At 48.4% G+C, this 24,546-nt stretch overlaps 2 protein-coding genes and 1 long non-coding RNA gene across 5 annotated transcripts in view; 2 read left to right on the forward strand and 1 right to left on the reverse strand.

The window, feature by feature from the left end:
* LOC309517743 (inactive phospholipase C-like protein 2) overlaps positions 1-9,653 on the forward strand; it is a 37,193-nt gene extending 27,540 nt beyond the window's left edge. The window contains exons 3-6 of one of the 2 annotated variants that reach the window (XM_082197174.1): positions 1,702-1,911; positions 3,928-4,003; positions 4,703-4,812; positions 7,668-9,653. In XM_082197174.1, the coding sequence (XP_082053300.1) occupies positions 1,702-1,911; positions 3,928-4,003; positions 4,703-4,812; positions 7,668-7,853 (582 nt within the window). In that variant the 3' untranslated portion in view covers positions 7,854-9,653. Of the gene's footprint in view, positions 1-1,701; positions 1,912-3,927; positions 4,004-4,702; positions 4,813-7,667 lie in introns of those variants that run through there. The other variant, XM_082197175.1, reaches the window with a different exon arrangement.
* Positions 31-24,533, reverse strand: LOC309517856. The gene is made up of 3 exons (XR_014213282.1): positions 24,243-24,533; positions 19,840-19,960; positions 31-548 (listed from the first exon to the last, which is right to left on the reverse strand). It is a non-coding gene; the product is annotated as an uncharacterized lncRNA (long non-coding RNA).
* Positions 9,664-19,574, forward strand: HCRT (hypocretin neuropeptide precursor). 2 transcript variants are annotated; one of them, XM_082197419.1, is made up of 3 exons: positions 9,664-11,480; positions 11,837-11,929; positions 18,155-19,574. In XM_082197419.1, exons 1-3 carry the CDS (start codon positions 11,427-11,429, stop codon positions 18,587-18,589), a joined length of 582 nt encoding a protein of 193 aa, XP_082053545.1. In that variant the 5' UTR covers positions 9,664-11,426; the 3' UTR covers positions 18,590-19,574. The 2 variants fall into 2 exon arrangements, with proteins under 2 accessions (XP_082053545.1, XP_082053546.1); XM_082197420.1 differs by having other exon boundaries at positions 9,664-11,203; positions 11,850-11,929.
* Positions 24,534-24,546: the final 13 nt, after the last annotated feature.

The raw sequence follows: 24,546 nt of genomic DNA on the forward strand, positions 1-24,546 counted from the left end.
CTATCTATCTCTATGGTATCTATCTATCTATCTATCTATCTATCTATCTATCTATCATCTATCTATCTATCATCTATCTATCTATCTATCTATCTATCTATCATCTATCATCTACAGTATCAATCAATCATCTAGCTCGAGGGCCACACTCACCTTTAGCCAATCCTCTGGGGGCCACACTCTTACACACATACACACAGAGAGAGACAGAGAGAGAGCATACAAACACTCACAGGTCACACAGGTTGTGCAGATCAGCTGGTGGAAGTGAGGTTTATTTTCCCCTCTCTGCTCTTCCAAGGGTTGCTCTGGGGAGAAGGTTGTTTGCAACTTCATCAGGACCCTGAACTCCCCTCACCCCATGCTCCGTCTACCTCCCCCCCCCCCATTGTTTCCTCTTCCAAAATCAGTGGAGTCTTGGAAATGGATTAGAATTTACCTGGAGACCTGGATCAGGCCTGCAAATTGAGATTTTCCTCTCTTGCTCTGTCTGAAGGGCTGGCAGAGGACACTCCTCTTTGGTCCTTCTTCTGGATGATAAAAGAACCCTAAGAAGGGAGAACCAGTAGAGGTGGGGGCGCTTGGCATTGCCCATCAACAGTTGGCAACACCTGGGCAGCAGGCAGAGCGGACACACAGCACATCACCTGGGCACAGTCTCCTCCAATACAGTGACATGTATCATGTCTCTGTTTTGCATCTACACAATATAAGTTAGCATGTGCAAATTTGATGCAAACCTGGAATCCTCTTTTTTGAGGGTGGGGATGTGTTGGAGAGGCTGTCCAGCTATCTCTGACTCAGCATTCCTCCTAAAGAGGAGAACGTGTGAATGCATTTAAAATAATGAGCTGTAAACCAGGAATCTGCCTCTTCCCGACCCTCACCTAACCACCATTTACACTCAATTTCCACCCAGAGTTCCCTTATTCAAGACTGGTATGAGGGGCAATTAAGACAACTTAGCCGGAGTGCTTTGAGCAGTTCGGAAATCTCCACAAAGTGAAATGCTAAGTATCATTCTGATTGCTACTAATGTCCACAGCCTTGCCCATATCTTCTTAGACTCTAGAACTGTAGAGTTGGAAGAGACCCCAAGAACCATCTAGTCCAGCCCCCGGCAATACAGGAATCCTGCTCACAGCCATCCCTGGTTGGGCTTGAACCAGCAGCCTTCTGGTTAACAGCCAGATGCACTGCCCCACTGTGCCACCTGAGATCTTATGCCCATTTTAAAGGCTGAGAGAAAAGCGACTGAGGGAAAGCAACAAGCCCAAAGCCATCGGATGAAACTCAGTGCTGCTAGGTACATCTGGGAAGTCCCAGCTACAGGATTGCCCCCTGCGCCTGCTGGCTTAGAACGGGATTGGCAGGGCCCCCCCACATTCCCATCATGAATAGCACCCCATGCCGTGCTTATGGTGAGCCTCTGCCCTTCCCCAAAGCTAGGAGCTGGGGAGAAAAGTGAGGGGCAGGCCCCACAGTTGCTCTGAGTGCCTCCGAAGCTTTTTGCTACCACATCCACCCCCAGAAAAGAGTCAAGGACCACCAAAAGTTTTGCTCCCTCTGGGTCGTTTTTTTTGGGGGGGGGGCAGGGACCTGTAGTCCAAGAGAGCAGCCAGAAATGTATGGGGCAGGGGGGCCCACAGCCTCATGGCATGTTGACATTCCCCATCCCTCACCCTCTTTTCCTTCCCCTAGAATGCTCTGGTCTCCTTCAAGGAATTGTGTGGCCTGACGCCGGCAGCCAACATCAAGCAGTGCATCTTAAAGCTGGCCACTTGGCTGCAGCCCAGCGAGAAGGAGAGCCCCCCAGCCGTCACCCTCAACCTGGGCGAGGAATACCCCTCCATGGAGGCCCAGGGGCCGGTCCCAGAGCTCCTGCGGAAAGTGCTTGCTGCCTACGACACTGTGAGTGTAAACTGGTGGTTGGGTGGGTTGAGGCGGGGGGTGGGGGTGGACCCTGGGCCTTTGCCAGGGTTATCAGCTGCTGTTTCCTTTCCATAACAGGGTTGGTCCCTCTTTTCTGATCTCCTGGTTTTGTTTCGAGGCCCAGCAAAAATATCAATTTGGGGTGGGGTGGGGCGGGGCACACATTTGTGGTGCAAATCTTAACCAAGGGCTCCTGCCCCCACTATCCCTGTTCTCTCAGTGCAGCACACGTTCACCTTGAGACTCAGATGGAAGAGAGAGTCAATAATGCGCAGCTCTTTAGGCAGCAGCCAAGACTAGGCCCAGTTATGGGGCCTGCACCATAGAGATACAGGGGTAGAGTGGCCATCCCTGCACATGCACCAAGTTGTGCCAGTTAATGGGCCTCATTTCCACGTATAAAGCTTATGTGGAGTTTTAGGTTCTCCTGTGTTGTTTACCCTCCCAAGTGCATGATCAAAATGGAAGAGAGTCACTTCTCTAATGGGTATGAGCATCTCTCCTCACCCTGGCCCATGTAGGTTTTGTTACATTACAATCCTGCCTGGAGCAAGAGCTGCTTTAGCATTGTGTGAAAACTCCCTTCCTATTCTGTCCTCAAGGGGATTTTAGTACAGTGGTACCTTGGATCTCGGGGACGCGGGTGGCGCTGTGGGCTAAAGCCTCAGCGCCTAGGGCTTGCCGATCGAAAGGTCGGCGGTTCGAATCCCCGCGGCGGGGTGCGCTCCCGCTGCTCGGTCCCAGCGCCTGCCAACCTAGCAGTTCGAAAGCACCCCCGGGGGCAAGTAGATAAATAGGTACCGCTTACCAGCGGGAAGGTAAACGGCGTTCCATGTGCGGCTCTGGCTCGCCAGAGCAGCGTTGTCACGCTGGCCACGTGACCCGGAAGTGTCTCCGGACAGCGCTGGCCCCCGGCCAATAGATGTGAGATGGGCGCACAAACCCCAGAGTCTGGCAAGACTGGCCCGTTCGGGCAGGGGTACCTTTACCTTTACCTTTACCTTACCTTGGATCTCAAACACCTTGGCTCCCGAATAAATTGGCCCTTGAACATTCAGAACTCAGAAGTGAGTGTTCCGGTTTTGGAACATTCTTTCGGAAGCCGAACATCCGACAAGGCTTCTGCGGCTTCCAATTGGCTGCAGGAGCTTCCTACAGCCAATCAGAAGCCGCGCTTTGGTTTCCGAACGTTTTGGAAGTTGAACGGACTTCGGGAACAGATTCCTTTTGACTTCCAAGGTACAACTGTACCAGACCTGGCGCCAGCACATGGCATAATCAGCCAGCTGCTGGGGCCCTGGCAGCAGGGCCAGCCCTACTATTAGGCACGCCAAGCCTCTTGTCTTGAGTGGCAGATTGGCTGTGCTACTTAAGCCAATCCAATATGCACCTGCGCCATTCAGGTGCTCTGTGGCCAAGCTGGTACTGTGCTTCACTGCTTCAGCCCCTGCCTCCAGCAGCTGATTACTGGTAGATTCATAGAATCGTAGAGTCCAACCCCCTGCAATGCATGGATGTTTTGCCCGATGTGGGACTCCAACCCATGACTCTGAGATTAAGAGTCTCATGCTGTACCAACTGAGCTCTTTTGTTTGAAGTGCAGCAACCCATAGATCTTTTCTTGGGCAATGCTCATGATAGGTATAGGACGCCCTGATGTGCATTGGGCCTATAGCAAAGGGCTAAAGACACTCCCCACACTAGACTCCAGATCTGGATCGGCGCTTAAGGGCAGAGGCATGTGACTAACATAACGTGCTCTTGGGCCCTAGCAGCTAGAACTGCAAAGACTTTGTCACAGTGAGAAAGAGTAGCGCATAGAGAAGGCCTGGAATCTGTGCAATTACTATCTATCTGTACACACTACCTATCTGTACACACTATCTGTGCATAGTGGGGCCAAGGGCCTCTTGTAAGGTGGGGTGCTTTGCAGGCTTGCTTAGCCCCCACCCCACTAACCACACCTTCTCTCTCTTTTACTTTCCCCGCCATCAGATGATCCAAACAGGCCGCACGCTAATTGAGTCAGCCGATGCCGTTCACGCCAAGATTATCCAGGTGCAACAAGCAGGTAGGCAGCGGAGGATCTGCTATGAAACTAACGAAACTTAAAGGACCCTAATTTCAGAAGGGCCCCAAAAGCACGCTTAGTCCGCATTGCTTTTTTTTTAATGGGTCTAGTCTAGTCTATGCGATTTGAGTCACACGACTCAAATCTGTTGATTTATTGTGGTATATACCGTATTTTTTGCTGTATAAGACGCACCAGACCATAAGACGCACCTAGTTTTTGGAGGAGGAAAACAAGAGAAAAAAAATTCTGAATCTCAGAAGCCAGAACAACAAGAGGGATCGTTGCACAGTGATCCCTCTTGCTGTTCTGGCTTCTGGGATAGCTGCGCAGCCTGCATTCGCTCCATAAGACGCACACACATTTCCCCTTACTTTTTAGGAGGGAAAAAGTGAGTCTTATAGAGCAAAAAATACGGTATTTCAATAATCCCCAAGTTTTGAGAGTCAGTTGCACTGTTTTCTGTGCAGATAGATGGGCAATGATTTTGGAGTGCTCTGAAAGGGTTTCTTGAACCGCTTTGAAAAACCCGCAAAAGCTGATGACCAGGTGCCATAGTGGGGTGAACGCACAGCCACCCTTGACCCTTGGGGTGGGGGTGTGCTCTTCCAGCCTTCAGGAGCGCAGTCCTACCTTGTCCAGAAAGCAGCAGGCCTGTGACAGGTTGTCTCCTTTGCCTCCCTTTCCACATTTATCCAGGGATGGGGTTTCACAAGGAGCTGCACCGTTTGGAGGCCAAGGAAGGCCTGAAAGGGCGGAAGCTGCAGAAAGCTCTGGAGAGTTTTGCCTGGAACATCACTGTCCTGAAGGTAATTAGGAGCAGCACTTGCTGCGAGGTAGGATTTTCTGGGACAGGGTCTCAGGGCCAGGACTTCAGCCACGGGCTGTGAGAAAAGAGAAGTTTGAGCATGCAGAAATCCCCAGTCAGCCAAAAAGCTCGCTGGGGGACCTTGGGGCAGCCATTACCTCTCAGCCTAACCTATTATTATTGTTATTATTATTATTATTAATTACCCTGCCCATCTCTGGGTTGTCCCAGTCACTCTGGGCAGCTTCCAACATAATATAAAAACACAAAAACATCAAGCATAAAAAACTTCCCAATACAGGGCTGCCTTCAGGTGTCTTCAGAAAGTGGTATCATTGTTTATCTCTTTGACATCTGATAGGAGGGCGTTCCACAGGGCAGGTGCGATTACGCAGAATGCCCTCTACTTGGTTCCCTGTAACTTCTCTCACAGTCAGGGAACTGCCAAAAGGCCCTCGGAGCTGGACCTCAGTGTCCGAGCTGAATGAAGGGGGTGGAGATGCTCCTTCAGGTATACAGGGCTGAGGCTGTTTAGGGCATTAAAGGTCAGCACCAACACTTTGAATTGTGCTTGGAAACGTACTGGGAGCCAGTGGATTAGATGTAGTTTCTGAGTCACTTTCTGTGTAGAGCGCAGAGATGGTCCAAGCGGGAGATAAACCAGAGCAGGGACCTATTGCCCAGGCGGGGTTCTAAGGATAAAATGACGAAAGGGAGAACCATGTACAGTTTCCCACTCTAAGCTTTTTGAAGGAAAGGTAGACCATAACAAATAAGTAAACAAAATACTATTGCCCTGCGGACGTTTTCTTCCTGGGAGATTTTTGCTGGGCTCGCAGCATTCAGGAAACGTAATGATCTCTCCCTCCCCATGCATTTCAAGCTGCAACTCTAGGGTTTTTTGGGGGGAGGGAGGTGTCAAAAGCATTTGTGCATTGAATGCCATGTTGTGTTTGGGCCACAGACTTTCTAAAGAATCTAAAGTGTCCGTGGTCCGGTGGTGAGCAGGCACTGCCACCTGGTGGGCGCTGCATGTTCCATGTCCTTGCATCTTGATCGTCTGTTGCTGTTTTGAAAAACATGAGGGCTGCTTAGAGCTGTGCTTTCCTTCAGTTCCTTTGGTTAAAAGGGGATGCTGATGGCTTCTCTCCAGACGGCTTCCTTGCTGCTGATTTCCCCCAGTGCATGACATTGTTGCTTAAAATCCAATGGTTCAGTGGTAGAGCAATCTGCTCTGCACACTGACAGTATTATTATTATTATTGTTATTATTATTATTATTATTATTATTATTATTATTTTCCCAGAGCTTTAACACATCTTTGATTACCACCACCCTTTCTAATACATATGAACTTCCCCTCCATCCCTTCATGGTTTCCTTATTTCCCCTTATCTTGCTGCATATTATACCTAACACCCCTCTTCAGCTTAGCTTAATATCTAGATGGTTCTTCACTGCAGTTCACAGTTCAAATCCTACTTGCAAACTTATCTGACTTTTATATTTCTTCGTATATTCTGTGAAAGGGTTCCACTGCTCCCTTAACACTGACTTCTCCTGGTCTCTTAATTTTTGTTAGAGACTGAGAGTCGTAGAATCATAGAATTGTAGAGTCGAAAGGGACCCTGAGGATTCTAGCCCAACCCACTACAAGGCAGGAATATGCAACTTTCCCATGCAGGGACCGAACCTGCAACCTTGGCATTATCAACACTATACTCGTAACCAACTGGGCTATCCAGGTCCCACAATCAATCCCTGACATCTCCAGGTAGAACAGGGACTATCCCCTGTCTGAAACCCTGGAGAGGCACGGCCAGTCAGTGTAGACAGGACTAGCCTAGGTGGACCAATGTTCTGACTTGGTATAAGGAAGCTTCCTATGCCACTAGCTTGGTCTTATGCTCTGATTTCTGCTAATGTTATGGCTCTGTGTGTGTGTGTGTGTGTGTGTGTGTGTGTGTGTGTTTTGCAACTATAATGGGCAGCTTTTTGTTTAGGTTTATTTGCACTTTTCTCATTAAAGCAGCGTAAGAAAAGCAAAAGCAGTGAACTAAGTCTCTGTTGTGATGGCTGAAGTCTTTGTTGTGTCAGAATGGGATGAAAGATTTGCCCCTTTACCAAAATGTGTCAACAAAGGAAATTACTCTTTTTTAAAACAGGTTGAGATAAACTTCAATAACAACAACAACAACAATTTATTTATTATTTATTTATACCCCACCCATCTGGCTGGGTTTCCCCAGCCACTCTGAGTCGCTTCCAACAAAATATTAAAATACAATAGTCTATTAAACATTAAAAGCTTCCCTAAATAGGGCTGCCTTCAGACGTCTTCTAAAAGTCTGGTAGTTGTTTTTCTCTTTGACATCTGGTGGGAGGGCATTCCACAGGGCGGGTGCCACTACCGAGAAGGCCCTCTGCCTGGTTCCCTGTAACTTGGCTTCTTGCAGCGAGGGAACTGCCAGAAGGCCCTCGGAACTGGACCTCAGTGTCTGGGCAGAACAATGGGGGTAGAGACGCTCCTTCAGGTATACTGGACAGAGGCCAATACAACTTCCGTTTGCATCAGTATGATTCGTTCTCTTCATGTGTATTATTTTATAACAACTCCTTTTGCATACGATGGGCACCTTTTGTGTTTATTTCAGTGACATTGCCCACCGATAATACATTGTAGGCAAGTTGGCTTCCTCCCTCCCCAAAAGGAGAATTATTAAGCAGCTGAACTTGTCAGGTTACCTTCCACACCATAGTTTGCCGTTGGACCTCTGGGTGTGTGTTTTACGTTTTCTTTCCTTGAACTCTGGGACCACCTTTCATCACCTCTTCAACTCTTCCATCGCCCACAGGGCCAGGCCGACCTACTGAAACACTCTAAGGCAGAGGCGCTCGACACACTCTGGCAGATCCACAACGCCGCACAGTCCTGTGGCATCGGCCGGAATGGCGCCGCCTCCCCCGACCTCTTCCGCGGCCGAGCTCTCCTTGATCCCATCCCGGAAACCGAAGGAGGCAGCGACACCGGATCTTGCTGACTCGGACTGGCCCCGAATCCTAGGGAGGACAGCGGACTTATGGACAAACACAGAAACTCGGGATGAAGCGTGGCGGATTTCTATTTTTATTTTTTAAAAATTGACATGAAGCACAGTTTTGTCTCCAGCGTGGGGAAGTAGCTTGAGGTTCTCGCCAGTCTACTGCCAAGTCACTATGCGCGTAACAACCGAGGCTCTCTTTTTGTAAACAGAGTGACCAACCCCAGACAGCAGATGGCAGTGACAAACAGATTTGACCGTAACCTGTGGGGAAACCTCTCCTGCACCAGCCTCTTTGGTCATTCCACATTGAAGACGTGCAGCTTCCCCCAAAGAATCCTGGGAACTCTAGTTTGTTAAGGGTGCTGGCAATTGCAGCTCTGGGAGGGGCAAACTGCAGTCCCCAAGACTTTGAGGGAAGCCACATGCTCTACATGTATGGTGTTGGTGTGATCACTGAAACAAACAGGAGCCTCCATGTTCCTTGGGGTGCTCCCATTCTTTTTACTGAGGCTCCCGCGAAAAACAAGCATCAGCAGAGGCCTCTTCATTCATTGGACCAATAACCAAGTCTGGCCCAGAAGCTTTTCTATAGGGGCTCAGATAGGTGTCAGCTGAGCTGCTGTGGCCCATCAGTGTAAAGAGGTGGTTGTTCGGCTGGCCTTCTGCAGTCAAGTCATTTTACTGCCGGAGGCAGAGCAGCGAATGTCAGCTGCTGCCCGAGCTGAGTTGAGCAGTAGCCAAAGCTAGCCAAATACTGCTGTTTTCTTTGGCACCTGAGCCAGAAATTCCCACATGAGTGTCTCCCCCTCCCTGTCAGTAAAAATACAGCCATCATAAATCAAACAATCTGCTGTCCTTTTCCTGACACCTGAAATCAGCTCAGGTGGCTGTTCAGTGGTAGGGCCGGCCCTGCTGGAATTTCATCCTTTTGGACGGAGGCGGGTGGCACCTCAGAGGCTGAATCCCCTGCCTGACATTTCATGAGGTCTTGGGTCAAGGTCTGCTAGAAGAACAAGGCCCTAAGAGCTGTGCATAGGATCACCTCTGATCCTATGTAGCGCCCCCTGTTGGTGAGCTGGCATGTTATTTGACATGTTATTTGCCATTGACATGTTATTTGGGTTGGGACTAAAATAAAAACAGCTTCTCTTTCTCTCCACCCTTGGAACTAAATTCACTAGCAAGAGGAAGGCCAAACTCAGATTTTGGGTACAGGGCCCCCTGGGAATTGAGTGGCTCACAGCTGCAGAGCAAGGCTTGTAGCTGTGGGGCACTGGAATAGACTCCCTCAGGAGGTGTGGTGGGCTCCCTGCTGGTAGTATTTAAGCAGAGGGCCAACTGTCAGGGATGCTGTGACAGGATTGCTGGGGTGGTCTGAATGACCTCCAGGTTGCCTCCTTCCAACTTGAAATATTATACAGTTCTGTTGTCTGCTGGACACAGATCTTCCTCAGGGCAAGGTGGCAGTGGGGAGGGAGAGGGCTAGAAGACATCTTGGTATGTCTTGTTCTCCCCCACCATGCTTTGAGGCTCCTAGTTAGAGCTGAAAGGACAGGGAGGACTACATCTCGAACTTTCCTCTCTAGAATCTGGTTGTAAAACTTCAAATGGTTGCATCAAGTTAAGTCACACTCAGAGTGGATCCACTGAAATCAGCAGAATTAATTGAAGCGTTCGAGTTGATTTCTGTGGGTCTACTTTGAGTATGATGTAGCTGGATGCAACCCAAATTTTATCCTCTCCTGACTGGATCCCCCCCATTGTTCCCAAGTTATGGAATATTGTTGGATTCAGGGTCGTGGGCTATAAGATTGTAAATCTAACAAGAAGATCATACCATCTTGAAAAATAACACACAGACCTTAAAGCTTGAGTTTTCAAAGTGTCCCCTAAATTCACATTTGAAAACGTTGAAATTTGAAATATTTTGCCAGTCTCACAGATATTTGTGCAATGGTGTCTTCTGGTTCCTTACATTGATCTCTCTCTCACTTTTCCTTGTTTTTGGGGTGTTGCTGAGTGGGGGGCAGGGGCATAGACTGATGATTCCCCAGCTGGGCCCTGTTCCCCTCATGCCAGACCTGGAAGGCTTCCTCTAGGATTGTGAGGGATGGATTCTCTTGACAATAAAACCTGAGCTTCTCTTCTGTTCTTTCTGCCTCTTTTAATCATGCCCTCACAGCACTTGGAGAAAAGCAATGGGGGCAAGGAAAATGGTGAGAGAAAGGGCTCAGCATTCCCTCCTCACCCACCACTTCCCGCTCTTTAAAATTTCTGATAAACATTTATCTCCTGGTAACTCAGGTGTCTACCAAGCAGAACCTGTGTCCTCTAGTACATGGGTCAGGCATGCTGCCATTGTGCCTGGATATACCCCCTGTTTCCATACTATCTCTTATCAGGATCAGTGCCCTTTTTGGATCTCTCTTTGAGGGACATCTTACCTCTCCTCACATCTCCCCATTGATGAATTTGCAACTTCCAAACATACCTGAATCTTGCTCAGTGTGGGTATGGCTTCTAGTACAATAAGAGTACAAATAGAGTGGGGGGCAGGCGAGACCGGATCTGGCCAGCAGGCCAGATTCCTGATTCCACACGGGCCATAGCTGTCAACTTTTCTCTTTTCTTGAGAGAAATCCTATTCAGAATAAGGGAATTTCCCTTTAAAAAAGGGAAACATTGACAGCTATGACTGTGATGGGCGGGTGAGACTGCCCCCCTCTGCTCAAAGGAGCTTGCCAAAACTACCAGTCTGCTGATCGGCACTGACAACAAGCCCTGCTAGCTACAGTGCAGCTGATCCCAGTTGTTGCTACAAGTCCCATTTGCAAAGGAACAATTCAGAGCTCGCTTTAAGCACCCAATAGTTTTCCCTGAGGTCTCCCTTTTCCCTGCTCCACACCTGGTATTATGTATGAATTCTGATGTGGGGCAGTTGGACATGGTTTGGGAGAAACAGTTGTGTGGTCAAAATGGGGGCCTGTACTAGGCTTCGTGAGGCCTGCAGGCCGGAGGTTCCCCACCTCTGCCTTAAACAGATGCAGAAAGTTAATGGGGCTACTTGAAATGGAGAGGAACGTAGAATGGGATTGCCTGCTTTTTCCCCTCAGAGGATTCCTGTACCGTTAAGAGCAGCCTGAGACACAATAGTTTAGTCCACAAATCTCACTTTGGCTTCATGTTCCCTGAAAGTCCCATGTGAGGCCTCTCTTCTTCCTAGAGCTGGGGGTGGGGGGTGGCAGGTGGGATCCTGCAACCCCCGGGCCAAATTTGGCCTCCCTGTTTGCTCTGTGAGGCTGCTTCAGGCAAACCTCCCCACCTGCCCTACACCTGACGTCATACAGGTAAGGGTGGAGTTTAGCTGAAAGGGACTTTGGTGCCTGCACATCACTTCTAAGCCACCACCAACCAGAAATTGGATTCCTCACCTCTGGGCTAAGCCAGGAGGATGGGTGACATTGGGGTGCTGCACCCCCCTGAAACCCAAGTACTGGTGCTGTGTACGCGTGCGGATTGGGGGTGCCATATTCTCTGAGTCATGTGCCCCGTGTGGAAGGAAGTGTGCCAATGCCACGTGCCAGCGAAAAGGGCACCGCTAGCTTCTGGCTCCATGTTTTTGAGGTAATTAGCCTAATGGGCCCATGCTAACAAGTACGGCTCCTCTCATTATCTCGGCCTAGTCGTTGGCTGCCTTTGTGGCTCGTAAGCGGCTGTCTGGTTCCTCAGACGTCCGTGGGTTCATTACTGGAGAGGGAACGACAAAGGCGGGTGGATGTCTTGGCTGGTCTCCAAGAGACGGGGTACAAAAGGATCCTTCCTCTCTTTTCTGATCCACTCTGAGGGGTCGGTGGGGAGACGGTTATTTTTGGCATTGCCATTGGAGAGGATGTGTTTGTCTGTGTCACGTATCATGGGAGCAAGTGAGGTACCTGGGGCCTACGTAGAAAACGGTCCTATAAATTGACCGCTTCCTCCAGCTTTTCCTTACAGCATCACCCCTGGAAGGTCATGACACAAGCCAACTTGTCGCTTTGAAGACAACCAAGATTATGGAGAGCCGGAAGATTAAGGTAACTGCCCTATCACACTCTCTAGATGAGCAAACCTGGGGGGGGGGTGGCGGCAGCACAATGTTGAGCTGGAGATGCATATCTGGGTTGTCCTGTTCCTCTCTAGTTGGGCCAAGCCTTGGAAGATAACATGAATCTGGGGTGAAGCTAGGAAACGCTCTTAGAAGGAAGTCAGTAGATCGATGTACAAAACCAGTTAAAAATAGAGGACTCGATTTCAAACTTGAGTGACACGGAAGAGTGCTGTGGAGCTCAAAAGCTTCCATCAAGCTAATGGTGCAATAGAAGACACCATCTTGTCACCAATGTGAGGTTTCCCCCTCATGATTTTCTACTACTGCTGTTGGAGAGTATTAGGAGCTGCATGGAAAATTAAAGAAAAGCAATGCTACTTTCCCCAGAGGGCTTCAGGCTAGTTTAAAGGGATGGGATGGAGGGGAGGTCCAGGTTGGGAAAATGGGTAAAAGAGACAAGTTATTGGAGTAAAAAAACAGGGGAAGTTTGGATGGTTTCAAGAAGGACTTTGTGAGGGTGGTGGTCTCTGGTAGCTTTCACTATGGGACAGAGAAAGGGAAAATGCCCTGGGTGTAGAGAGGGGAAGCAGTAGGGGTAGTGGGATGGAAGAAAAGCAACAAAATGGGAGCACGACCAGTGTGCTTGAGTGGAACAGGTGTGAGAGAACAAGGATGTGCTGTAAATAAGAATCGCTGGTCCAGCGGTCGAGCACTTCATCTCTCAACAGCGGCTGATCCGATGCATCTACGGTATGAAGTTCACAAATGGTCATGAAGACAAAAGCTCTCTGTGGACTGTCGTCAGCATCTGATTCAGTGAGGTTTACTGGTTCTGAGCATGAGATCCCATTTCTCATGGCTACTAGCTGTTGACAGACCTCTCGTCCATTGGTGGGGGGGGAGGAGAGAGCTGTAGCTCAGCAGCAGAGCATATGCTTTTTCATGCAAAAGGTCCCAGGTTCAGTTTAAAAAGAACCCCTTTTGGCGATAAAATTCCATCGGTGGCTTACACATCGTTCTGTGTGATTTGTTTCATTTCATCTGTCCTGAATTTTCATATTGTGCGTAAGGGATAATGGACACCTTCTCACACTGTCTATAATTTTATCATATATTTGCAGTTGGCTTATTTAGTATTAACAAGCCCCAAACAGGTTACAGTGAGATCGAATCTGTGTTTGTTCACAGGTAAGCCCTGTCGATTTATGGGATTTAACCCTTTCCTCCCTCTGGTTGTCCTGAGGAAAGTTTCTCTTCCTATGGTGTGATTTTCCTTTAGGGATAAATCCTCCATTGCTGTGTGTGCGTGCGGCCGGGTGTGTGTGTGTGTGCGCATTTTCAATGCAAATCCAAGCTTCAGAGGAAGTATATTCTTCTGATCTGCAAAGGGGGAAAGGAGGGCTGCATTCTCTTGATATGCCTGCTGAAATCCCAATAAATATTTTCTCGGACAGCTGGTGCAATTTGCATTTAAAAAAATAAATAAATAAACCTGCACAACATTGGTAAATTCAAAGACATATTGGACATCATGTTTAGCTTGGCCCTTAATGACTTAAGATCAGAAAACCTGACATCCACTTCCACAGGCAGAGGCAATATGACTCCAAATGCCATTTCCTGGGAATCGTGGGCAGGTGGGAAAAGTGCGGTTGAGCTCAGGTGCTGCTTTCAGACTTCCCCTAAGTACTTGGTTGGCCACTGAGTACAGGATGCTAGACCTCTGACCTGGCTCGGGAGTGACATTATGTTACGATGCTCTCAAAACCAAAGTTTAAAATTGGACAGAACGGCTGCCCAATGATCTGATTTAAAAGTGTTCGTAATTTGTACGTGGGGAACACTGCGGCTGCGAGTGATGACATACGTACTTAGTTACTTAATATATAACCCACTTATAATTGTTCATTTTTCACTGAGTGGGAGAACATCAGTGCAGCATAGTGGTCAGAGGGCTGGACTTGGACCTGGAAGACCAGGGTTCAAATCTCCACTCGGCCATGAAGCCCACTGGGTGACCTTGGGCCTAGTCGCTGCCTCTCAGCCTAACCTACCTCACAGGGTCATTGTGAGGAAGAAGAAGAGGAGTTTGGACTTGATGTCCTGCCTTTCACTCCCCTTAAGGAGTCTCAGAGCGGCTAACAATCTCCTTTCCCTTCCTCCCCCACAACAAACACTCTGTGAGGCTGAGAGACTCCAGAGAAGTGTGACTAGCCCAAGGTCACCCAGCAGCTGCATGTGGAGGAGCAGGGAAGCGAACCTGGTTCACCAGATTACGAGACTACCGCTCTTAACCACTACCTCACACTGGATTAAATGAAGAGAGGAAGATGAACCATATACGCCACCTTGAGCTCCATGGAGGAAAAGGTGGATATAAATGCAATGAAGAAAGAAAAATAAAATAATATTTCAATATGACTTACGAGTAAAAAATACGATAGGCTACCAACGGAACTGCATCAGAGCTCTCACTTCGATTTGAGTGGCTGGTGCTCTGTGGGGCTGGTAGGGTGCAAGATAGGGAGGCCGACAGTAGGGGGAGCCAGAGCCAAGGGCTGGCACAATCTGCTTGTTTTAGTTTCATCCCGGTCCTCTTCTCCCCTGCTGATTACTACAAAGGCAACACAGACTAAGGAGGAGAGGAGGGGGGAGATGTCAAGGTAGTGCCACCCCCCCCCCCCGTAAGAAGGCAGGCAGGTGGGCGCTGGATGAGGCCAGACTGAGGCTGGTGGGGCAGTGCCCCATTTGCCCTAATAAGTCCTGCCTCCACTGCTCGATCTGTTGTCTCTATGCTAAATGTATGTTTCCCCAGAAAAAAACTTTGGATAATTGAAGTGACCCATTATGACAACGTTTTCATCTCTGGCTGCCTCCTTGCTGTCTTTCTGCATCTCAAAGATCACCATCAAGAGTTTGCATCCAGGCAGGGGGGAGGATTATAATAACATCCCTACCACTCTACTGCTTATGTTTGCTTGTTATTTCTGCAGAGACTGACTCTCTGAAGAGGTTTGTTTCCTTAAGAGATTTCTGGTTTATTGGACTCTGTGCCCTCTTTCATGAACAGAGCACTACTCCCACCTGCAAGCACGACTTGCCTTGCCCTCTCTGTAACACATGATATGCAGGGGTAATTGCAGTCTACTGATTCTGCTTGATAGACCGGGCTTCTGATATGTTCATTATATCTGCATTCTCTTTTAGCGCCAGGCAAAAAAAAATCCCTCCTCTGAAGCTTGTATTAGCATTGGGAGGAAATCTCCCATTGGCACCAAGATGATACTATTTGCATTAAAAAGCAGCAGCAGCAACCACCCCGACCATTAAATGCAAAGACACGTTTTCACTTAGTTTAGCCCTCAGATGCTAATTTGTAGCTGCCTATGAAAGTTATCCCAGTTGATGGCTCAGTGCAGGCAGTAAAATCTATGGAGCAGATAACTTGGTGCTAATTCACCTAATCTTTGCTTTCAGGCTTTTCACATTAGTAGCTAAACCTTATATATTGCTTCCCTTTTTAAATGCTGCATGTGTATAATATTTTCTATGACCCTTGTTGGACTTTCTGATTTGCATTCATTCATTTTTATGTTTTGTTACCAGCTTCTATTCAGCCCCCGCTTTGAGGGCATTTGAATATTTAGAGCATCATCTCAGAGGGATGAGTCCTCAAGAAAAAAATAGTGCCTCTTAATTTCCCCTAGTTTTAAAGCCGCTCTGCTTGTTGTGTTTTGAAATGCCAAAAGCCTTGTTCAGCTTTAGTTCAAGTGATGCCTGTCTCTTCAGTACAGGCTCCCCTTGTCCAGGGACTACCAAATCCAAATTTCAGAGGGCTTCTCTAAGCCTTTTTATTGAGAGTTTGCTCTGATTTGCTTGCCCAAAGCTTGCAGAGAGATTAAACTATGCCTGGTCTTCATTTAGCTTTGTTCTGATGTGTTTGTGGGGTAGTTTTATGACAATGAGCATTCGTCCTGATTTGTTTCTGTGTGGGGATGTTCCTGTGTCTTCCCATTAATCATTAATCCAACCTGCACCCTAAAATACCATATTTTTTGCTCTATAGCAGTGTTTTTCAACCTTTTTTGGGCAAAGGCACACTTGTTTCATGAAAAAAAATCACGAGGGACACCACCACTGTGTGCGGAGAGGGAGATATCAGAGCCCCGCTGCTCTCTATGGGGAATTGGATGAGAGCGGACCGCCTGTCCGCTCTCATCCGATCCCATCCGATCTGATCCCCACCCAGGACGGATGGAAAATAGGGTGGACACAGTCCGGCGCCCGCCTAGTGGGCGAAAATTTGACATTTTTTAAAAAAAAATCTTTTGAATTTTTCAATTTTCCCCACGGCACACCAGGCAACATCTTGCGGCACACTAGTGTGCCGCGGAACAGTGGTTGAAAAACACTGCTCTATAGGACGCACTGGACCATAGGACGCACTGGACCATAGGAGGGGGAGAACAGGAAAAAAAATTCTCCCCCTCTCTGCTCAGCGCCCCTTCAGCGAAACGGCAGGAGAAACGGAGCCCCTTCCATTTCTCCCCCCCCTCACTGAAGGGGCGCTGTGCAGAGAGGGAAAGCTGTGCAGCGTCTCTCCAGCGAAGCGAAGCCTGGAGAACAAGAGTGATCGGTGTGCACTGACCCCTCTCGCTCTCCAGGAATTCCCTGTGCTCTGGGGGGTTCAGGCGGCTTCGCATTGCTATCGCTGAAGCCAAGGAGCCTGCATTCGCTCCATAGGACGCACACACATTTCCCCTTCATTTTTGGAGGGGGAAAAGTGCGTCCTATAGAGCGAAAAATACAGTACATGGTTTTGGGCACCATGAGTGCACTCCTCCCGAAAAGTGTCTTTGGGCTCTGTGCTGTCACATGGGTCATGTGATTTGTGCAGGAGCACAGACAGGAAGACACATGTCTCAGTTTTGGGACTCAGCATGTTGGAGGGTACGGTTTAGGAAGCTGACTTGTACCAAGTCAGACCATTGGACCACCTAGTTCAGTATTGTCTTCACTGACTGACAGCAGCAGCTCTCCAGGATTTCAGATGGGATGGTGCTGGGATTGAACCTGGGGACTTTAGGGTGCAAAGTTAATGTTCTGCCAATCAACTCATAGAAGTGCAGCTGAGAGGGGATTTAAAGAAGGTTAAAGAAACTTTCATACATGTTTGCAGTAAGGTGGGTTTTTTTGGGGGGGGGAGTACCCGACCTTTCGATTGGCAAGCCCTAGGCGCTGTGGGTTAAAGCCTCAGCGCCTAGGGCTTGCCGATCGAAAGGTCGGCGGTTCGAATCCCCGCGGCGGGGTGCGCTCCCGCTGCTCGGTCCCAGCGCCTGCCCACCTAGCAGTTCGAAAGCACCCCCGGGGGCAAGTAGATAAATAGGTACCGCTTACCAGCGGGAAGGTAAACGGCGTTCCGTGTGCGGCTCTGGCTCGCCAGAGCAGCGTTGTCACGCTGGCCACGTGACCCGGAAGTGTCTGCGGACAGCGCTGGCCCCCGGCCAATAGATGTGAGATGGGCGCACAAACCCCAGAGTCTGTCAAGACTGGCCCGTTCGGGCAGGGGTACCTTTACCTTTACCTTTACCTTACCCTCATTTCTGGCATTATAATATGTATTTAATTTCCTTAAGATGATAGGGTTGCTATTTTTAATACACGTTTACAGTCATGTTAACCTCCGAAAAAATATAGCACTGTTATTCTAAAACTCTCTATTGTCACAGACGAGAAAAAAGTTTAATTAGGAGAACCCTAATGAAAATGTGGCAAATTCCAATGCATGCTTTTTCCCCCAAGCCAAAGTATAATTTAAGCTTATTTGGCTATTCCTACACACCTCATAGTTCTGGTTTGATGATTAAGCTGCCTTCTGGGAAGGGGGCATCACTGGCTCAAGACATTTTGCAAAGCAGTACCCGAGGCCACCCAAGTTATTTTGACACCTGAGGCAGAAAAATCCTACAAGCACTTCTTCCTCCCTGCCCCCGGCAATAAAAATATAACAATTAATTGTAATTATGATGCATGAAGCTGCTAACAATTTGCTGTTTCTTCACAGCCATGCCAAAATCTGCTGCTCAAGGCTGCTGCCTCACTCTGCCTAATGTTAGAACCGGCCCGGCTGCGGCTGCTGTTAGGTTTACTCTGGAGGTTCAAATCTTCCTCTCATACTGAAAATTGCTGACTCATCTTCATACCCCTCCAGGTCCAGAGAGCCACCTTGCTGCTCCTCTTCTCCTTGCTCTGCTCTACCGCCGTGACCAAGCAAGCCGTGCCAGACTGCTGCCGTCAAAAGAGCTGCTCGTGCCACCTCTTTGAGTTGCTGCATGGCACGGGCAACCACGCCGCCGGCATCCTCACCCTTGGCAAACGGAGCAGCGCCACAGCCACCACCAAGGCCTTCCAGAGCCGGCTCTATCAACTCCTGCACAGTTCAGAGAACCAGGCCGCTGGGATCCTCACCATGGGCAAACGAGCAAGTGGATTGGGGCTGGGAAACACAGAGGATGTGCCTGGCAGCAACCGAGTAACGCCAGCGCCATACTCTGCAGGGCCTGATCCAGCCATGGGCTGCCTAGCACCCCTTGAGAGGGACTTGCCACCTGGCCCAAAGATGGGTGCTTCAGACACCATTTACTAAGGCTGTGCGTATGTCTCAGCAGGGGGCTGAAATTGCAAGAAGCCACCTGAGCACCTTCTGCTTTTTATCATTGCCGCTGTCATCTGTCCTTTAATGCCAGGCAGCTGCTAGGTGCTGTCTCGGAGGTAACAGCGACACGGTCCTTCCCCTTGTGTAAATAGCTCTTTTCAAACTTCTGTCAACCTCATGCTCCTCTTGTGTTCTTTTCCAAATAAAGCCAGCTATCATATTCACTGCCATTCTGTCGGTGTCCGTGTGAGAGAGATGCTGCCGGCATGAAGAATGGAAGGATGCCCTTTCTGGATCAAACTGAGCATCTGTCTAGTCCAGGAGTAGGAAACATTCAGACTGGGAGTGGATGGGCTGAATGTGGCCCTCCAGGCCTCTCCAGCTGGCCCTTGGGACTCTCACCAGGCCACATCCATCCCTAGGCCACAGCCTCTCACCACCCATGTAGCAGCCCCTGTTTGCCTGGCTAGGATGTGTCTTTGAGCTGCTGTTATGCCTTGTGGCTGTCTGGATGGAGGATGGAGACGTGTGTGTGTGTGTGTGTGTGTGTGTGTGTGTGTGTGTGTGTGCAGAAACTTCTTGCTTTTGTGTGGTTGTGCATTGGTTGTGCACTTTTTGTTGAGATTTTATTAGATGCAGGAGAGGCTATATTTATTAGATATTTTCCTTCCTTCCTCCCGTTTGTGAGAGTTTAGCAGAGTGCCACCCCTTTGCAGCTTAAAAAGGAATCTTAGATTTAGCTTTTTAGTGTTAATAATCCAGGATGCTTTAAGGCAGACTGGATTTTCCTGGCATTGGCCGTCCAGATGTTGCTGAACTCCAACTCCCGTCATCCCTGGCCACTAGTCATGCTCGCTGGGAATGATGGGAGTTGTAGTTCAGCAACATGTGGTTGCCAAAGGTTCCCTACAGCAGAGCTATAAATCTGAAAAGCTGTGACTAAAACCTTGCCTGTCATCAACTCACTAGCTCATCCTAGAGAAGCCTCATTGTCCCCCCCTCAACCTCCCCAATCTGCAATGTTTATAATAACCCTGACCCACCTTACAGGGTTGTTGTAATGATTGCTTCAAGATAATACTTTTAACATTTTGAAGAGCTGTATCCATGCTGAATCATATTGTTTGTTATTATCAAAGGACTCTGCTCACTGACTGATTTCCACCTGAGATCAGACATGCAAAGTACTGTATGCTTTGAACTCTCCCTTCCCAAATGTGAACAGCATCAAAGGTACTTGCCAGAGCTCTCCTCTTATCAGGCACCTCAAACGCTCCTTGATGCTCATCAGCATCTCGGCTTCCAAAGCTGCTGTTGGCTGCTCACACTGGCAGAGAAAGTGCTGGTGATTCCTTCGCCTTCCTGTGTGAGAGAAAAATGGTGTGTGACTTACCTCAGTGGTAGAACATCTGCTTTGCTTGCAGAAGGTCTCAGGTTTAGTCCCTGGCATCTCTGGGCTAGAGAGACAAATAGCCTGACTCTGTATGAGGCAGGTGTGTGTAGCTTATGGCCCTCTGGATGTTGCTGAACTAAAATGCCCATCATCCCTAGCCATTGGCCATGCTTGCTGGGGCTGATGGGAGTTGGAGTTCAGAAACATCCGGAGGACCAAAGTTTCCTCACTCCTAATTTAAGGCATCTCCTTCCTTTACCTTCCTATAGGTCCTAGGACATTGAGGACCTCCAGAACTAGAGACAGGCTAGTGGGTGGACAGCTGTTTTTGAGTAGGTGTTGCTCATGTTTAAGAGATGAATGCTCACTGTGTTTGAAAAGAACACCCCCACTAAGATCAGATATTATTATACGTACCCTCCAACATTTCTCTGATGAAAATAGGGACATCCTATTCTATTGTTATTGTTATTGTAATACCCCACCCATCTGACTGGGTTGCCCCAGCCACTCTGGGTGGCTTCCAACATATATAAAAACATCATTAAACATTTTAAAACTTCCCTAGACAGGGCTGCCTTCAGATGTCACATAACTCCATACCCTCCAACATTTCTCCAATGAAAATGGAGACTTCCTAAGGAAAAGCGGGACATTCCAGGATCAAATCAGAAACCGGGACAACTTCTGTAAATCTGGGACTGTCCCAGGAAAATAGGGACACTTGGAGGGTCTGAATTATCCTGATGACCTTCATCTGGACAAGTTACAGAAATGATTATGGCACAACAGAAGGAGAAAGTAGTAGCATATATATATATACCTCATCTAATTTGGAGCAGGCCTGTACCTTCCTGAGCTACAGCATTATTGCCTATCTAGACAATGGTCTGAGGGCTGGAACTGCATTTTACCAAATGACTAAAACCAAGGGTTGACATAAATCTAGAAAGGCTCTTCACTAAACCCACAAGCCCCAGCCCTGACTCCTCTCAATTTTAATCAATTTAGCCCCACTCCCCACCTTCTAAAAAACCTAAGAGGGGTCATCACCAAAAAAGTAAAGAGGGTCACCAGACTCTCTAATACCCAATAATAATTCAAGCATCAAACATGGGGGGATCTGAATAGACCAAGAATGGGGAAGTTAAGCCCCGTCCCCACATGTTAGACTACAACTCCCATCATGCCTGAACACTGGCCATGCTGGCTGGGGCTGATGGGAGCTGAACAGCAAATGGAAGGCCACAGGTTCCCTGTTGCTGGGATAAGACAGCATGAATAAACAAGGCCATGCACAGCTGGAGACCACTGGGCCGCCCTCCTTAGAGGCACAGAGACACAACTGGAGAGGTTCTGGTAAGGGGGGGCTATGAGGGCCTTTGAATTAGGGGTAGGGGGTCTCAAACCATATCACTCCCACATAGCCTTCTGGAACGGTAGCTAAGGAGCCATCACAAAAAGCTGGCTGCAGGTCAGGGACTTGGGTCACATTCTGGACTTGGGAAACAGTGTTTGCTTCACTTGAGAGCCAGGACAGGGCAGTCTGGGCTTTTAAATCCCTTCTTTTAAAAGCCTTCTGATGCTCCCCATCTGGGACTTCTTTTGTTGCGTGTGAGGGCTGTGAGAAGCTGAGTGTGCTTCCAGGAGTGTGCAAGGCTTCAAAGTGAAGGGAAAGTAGCAGGAAAGCTGCGGTTTAAATGAGCTCAGGAGTAAATTACTTGAGGCGACTTTTCCAGCCAGATTCGATCTCAAGGCCTGTACTTGCCTACCCCTTTATTAAAGTATACAGTCAGAGGCAGCTCTTTGGGATGGAACTGGGACAATTCCTCTTCTAACTGCTTATTTCCTTGGCCGCTGGGAACCTGCCTAGGACAATAAGAGTTCTTCCATCACTACTGTACCTGGGTTGAACCAGAAGCACTTGCCAAAGGTGTTTTTGTTTTTGTTAAGCCAATGTCATTCTCTTAGAAAGTACTACTTTAATCACCTTTGATGCTCCATAATAGGCCGCTCTGCCCTAATGGGCCAGGAGCATAACCTCATCTGGGATAACCTATCTATTAAACAGATGTTTCTATCCATCCATCACTGTCTGGCCCTATGTCCACGCTGCTTGGGCAAATTCACTGGCTTGGCATTGGTCGGCAGCCAGGGGGCAGTGTTGGCAAAGAAAGCTGGCAGCTCTGGCTGCAACGAATCTCTTTGTTTGGGCGATTCTTTTGTGTGTTGTGTTAGGGCTTCATCTCTCAAAAAAGGAAAGGTTAGTTGCTCTTTGTTTGTACACAGCCTGACCTCTGGAACTTGTAACCCCCTACCTTTTAGGGGCTCGTTGTGTTTAGCAGTAAGGGGAGGACACTTCTTCGCATGTGCTCAGCAGTACTCTGTTCTTTACTGCTTCACACATCGCATGACTGAGCCCCAACACAAATTAAGTTCTGGGTGAATCTAAATTGCCCCACCTGGAATTATTCTCTTTCTCTGCCTTCCCCCATTACGAGCAAAACTTTGCACATGCTCAGAGGTATTCTCTTCTTTATTTCTCCACACATTACAGAGCTGAGCCCTGACACAACTTAATCTCAATCAAGACACCTGAAATTCTTCTCTTCCTCCAAAACACCTCCACTATCCTCAATGCTGCTAATTAAGAAGTTGATCATTTTAACAAGCAAGGAGCTGGAGTTCAACACTACTTGAAAGCCACTCCTTTGATCCTTGAACAGCTGCTGCACAAATCTCAGCTTCATTACAGGGCCAGGAATTATTATGATTAATATTGTTTATTAAAGTAAATGCTGCCCTTCATCAAAAGATCTCAGGGTGGTTCACAGAATAAAATACAAGATAAAACACAAGTAAATAATCAAGACAACAAAACAAAAGGTTGCAGCAAAAGAAAGGAATTTGTTCGCGTCCAGTTATACTTTTATATGCATTATCTGGGGCTGAATCCCAACAAGAAAAAATAGCTAGGGCGGCCATATCTCAAGCTAAACTCTGATTCTTCTTGGGTTTATTAATCTGTTTAGGTCCAACTCTACCTCATTGCCAATTTTCACCTTGATTTTGCCTTCTGAACCAATTAATATAAAAAATTGGGGACTCTCCTTTGACCAAATGCTGCAGACAAAGGTAGTGTAAGGGGGTCACTCTTCATCATGTAAGGTTGGGCATTTGAAACAGGCTCAGAATTAAGCCCTGGCTTAGAGCGCCCTCTGAATTCTGCATGTGGCCAAAGGCACTCTCTTCTTAACTGTAGCCCCTCACCTGTGGTTGAGAAATACCCTTCAGGGTAGGGAGGTTGTTGGACTCTTGACTCCTATCAGCCCCAGCCAGCTTGGGCAATGGACAGGGATAATAGGAGTTGTAGTCCAGTGGCATCCAGAAGCTGGCAGGTTCCCAATCCCTGCTACGTGGAAGGAGACAAACGGAAAGGAGAGGGCAAGTATCCTTCCAGTTTAGCAGGTATACAAGAACATGACTACAATTGCAAAGATCCAGAGGGCTGGCAACCCCTGTTGCAGCAAAATCAAAGACACAACAGTGGAAAGGACACATAGTCCAGCCCCTTGTGCAGGGAAATCTGCTGCTACTGCATCCCTGAGAAGTGACCCTCCAGCTTCTGCATGAAAACTCCTATCCAAGAGTCCGACAGCACATTAAAGGTGAACAGATTTTATGGTGATACAAGCTATTTGCTGATCGGCTGAGTCCACTCGGGTAGGAAGGGCTTAGGACCAAAGTACCAGAAGGAGCACCTGCTCACACACCAACCTGCCTAAGGTGCAGCCTCGACAAAAGGAGGGAGAAACTTCTTCTCTAAGCGATGGCTTCCCAGTGGTGACATCCCTCCCCCAGAGAGACCCACCTGGAGCCAACACCTATACTCTTTCAGTCCCGGGCAAAGACATTATTTGAATTCTCTCAGGCATTAAAAAGGGATTTTTAAAAAATGTGCATTTTTTTCTGTTTCCTATAGTTTTATGTAGGCATCATTTTGCTTTCCTGAATTGTCCTGGGCATAGCAGCCAACTCCTCGAAGCCTAGGTGCCTTCCCCCCCCCCCAATAAAATATTTGAGGGAGTCGTCCCTCCCCCCATGTTGATAGGCATTGCCATTCAAATACAGTAGTTGCGTGCACTTTGTCTTGTGATCAGTTATGTGAGGTGGGGCTTACCTGCCCCCCTCCAATATTTTATTCAGGTTGGAAGAGGAAGGGAAGGGAGAGGGAGGGAGGGAAAAACTCACATTTGTGTGTGTCTGTGGAGTACAGAAGTTTAAGAGTCTCCCCTCAGCTTTTTCCCGCGTCCCTCACACTAGGCCTAGGACTGTGCCCGTTCGGACAAGGCCGGGGCTTGTTAGGCGCCAATTGTGTTTGTGCGTGTGCGCGCGCGCGCGTGTCTGCGATCTGGGCGGGATCCCTCCGGATCCCTCCTCTCCCCTCTCCCCAGCGCTGCTCGGCGCTAATTGTACGGCTGGGATTAGCAGGAGGGAGCTGACAGCCGGGAGAGAGAGAGGCAGGGAGACAGCGAGGGAGGCTCGGGCAGCTGCC

The sequence above is a fragment of the Podarcis vaucheri genome, assembly GCF_965113315.1.
Source record: "Podarcis vaucheri genome assembly, chromosome: 13".
Taxonomy (NCBI): Eukaryota; Metazoa; Chordata; class Lepidosauria; order Squamata; family Lacertidae; genus Podarcis; species Podarcis vaucheri.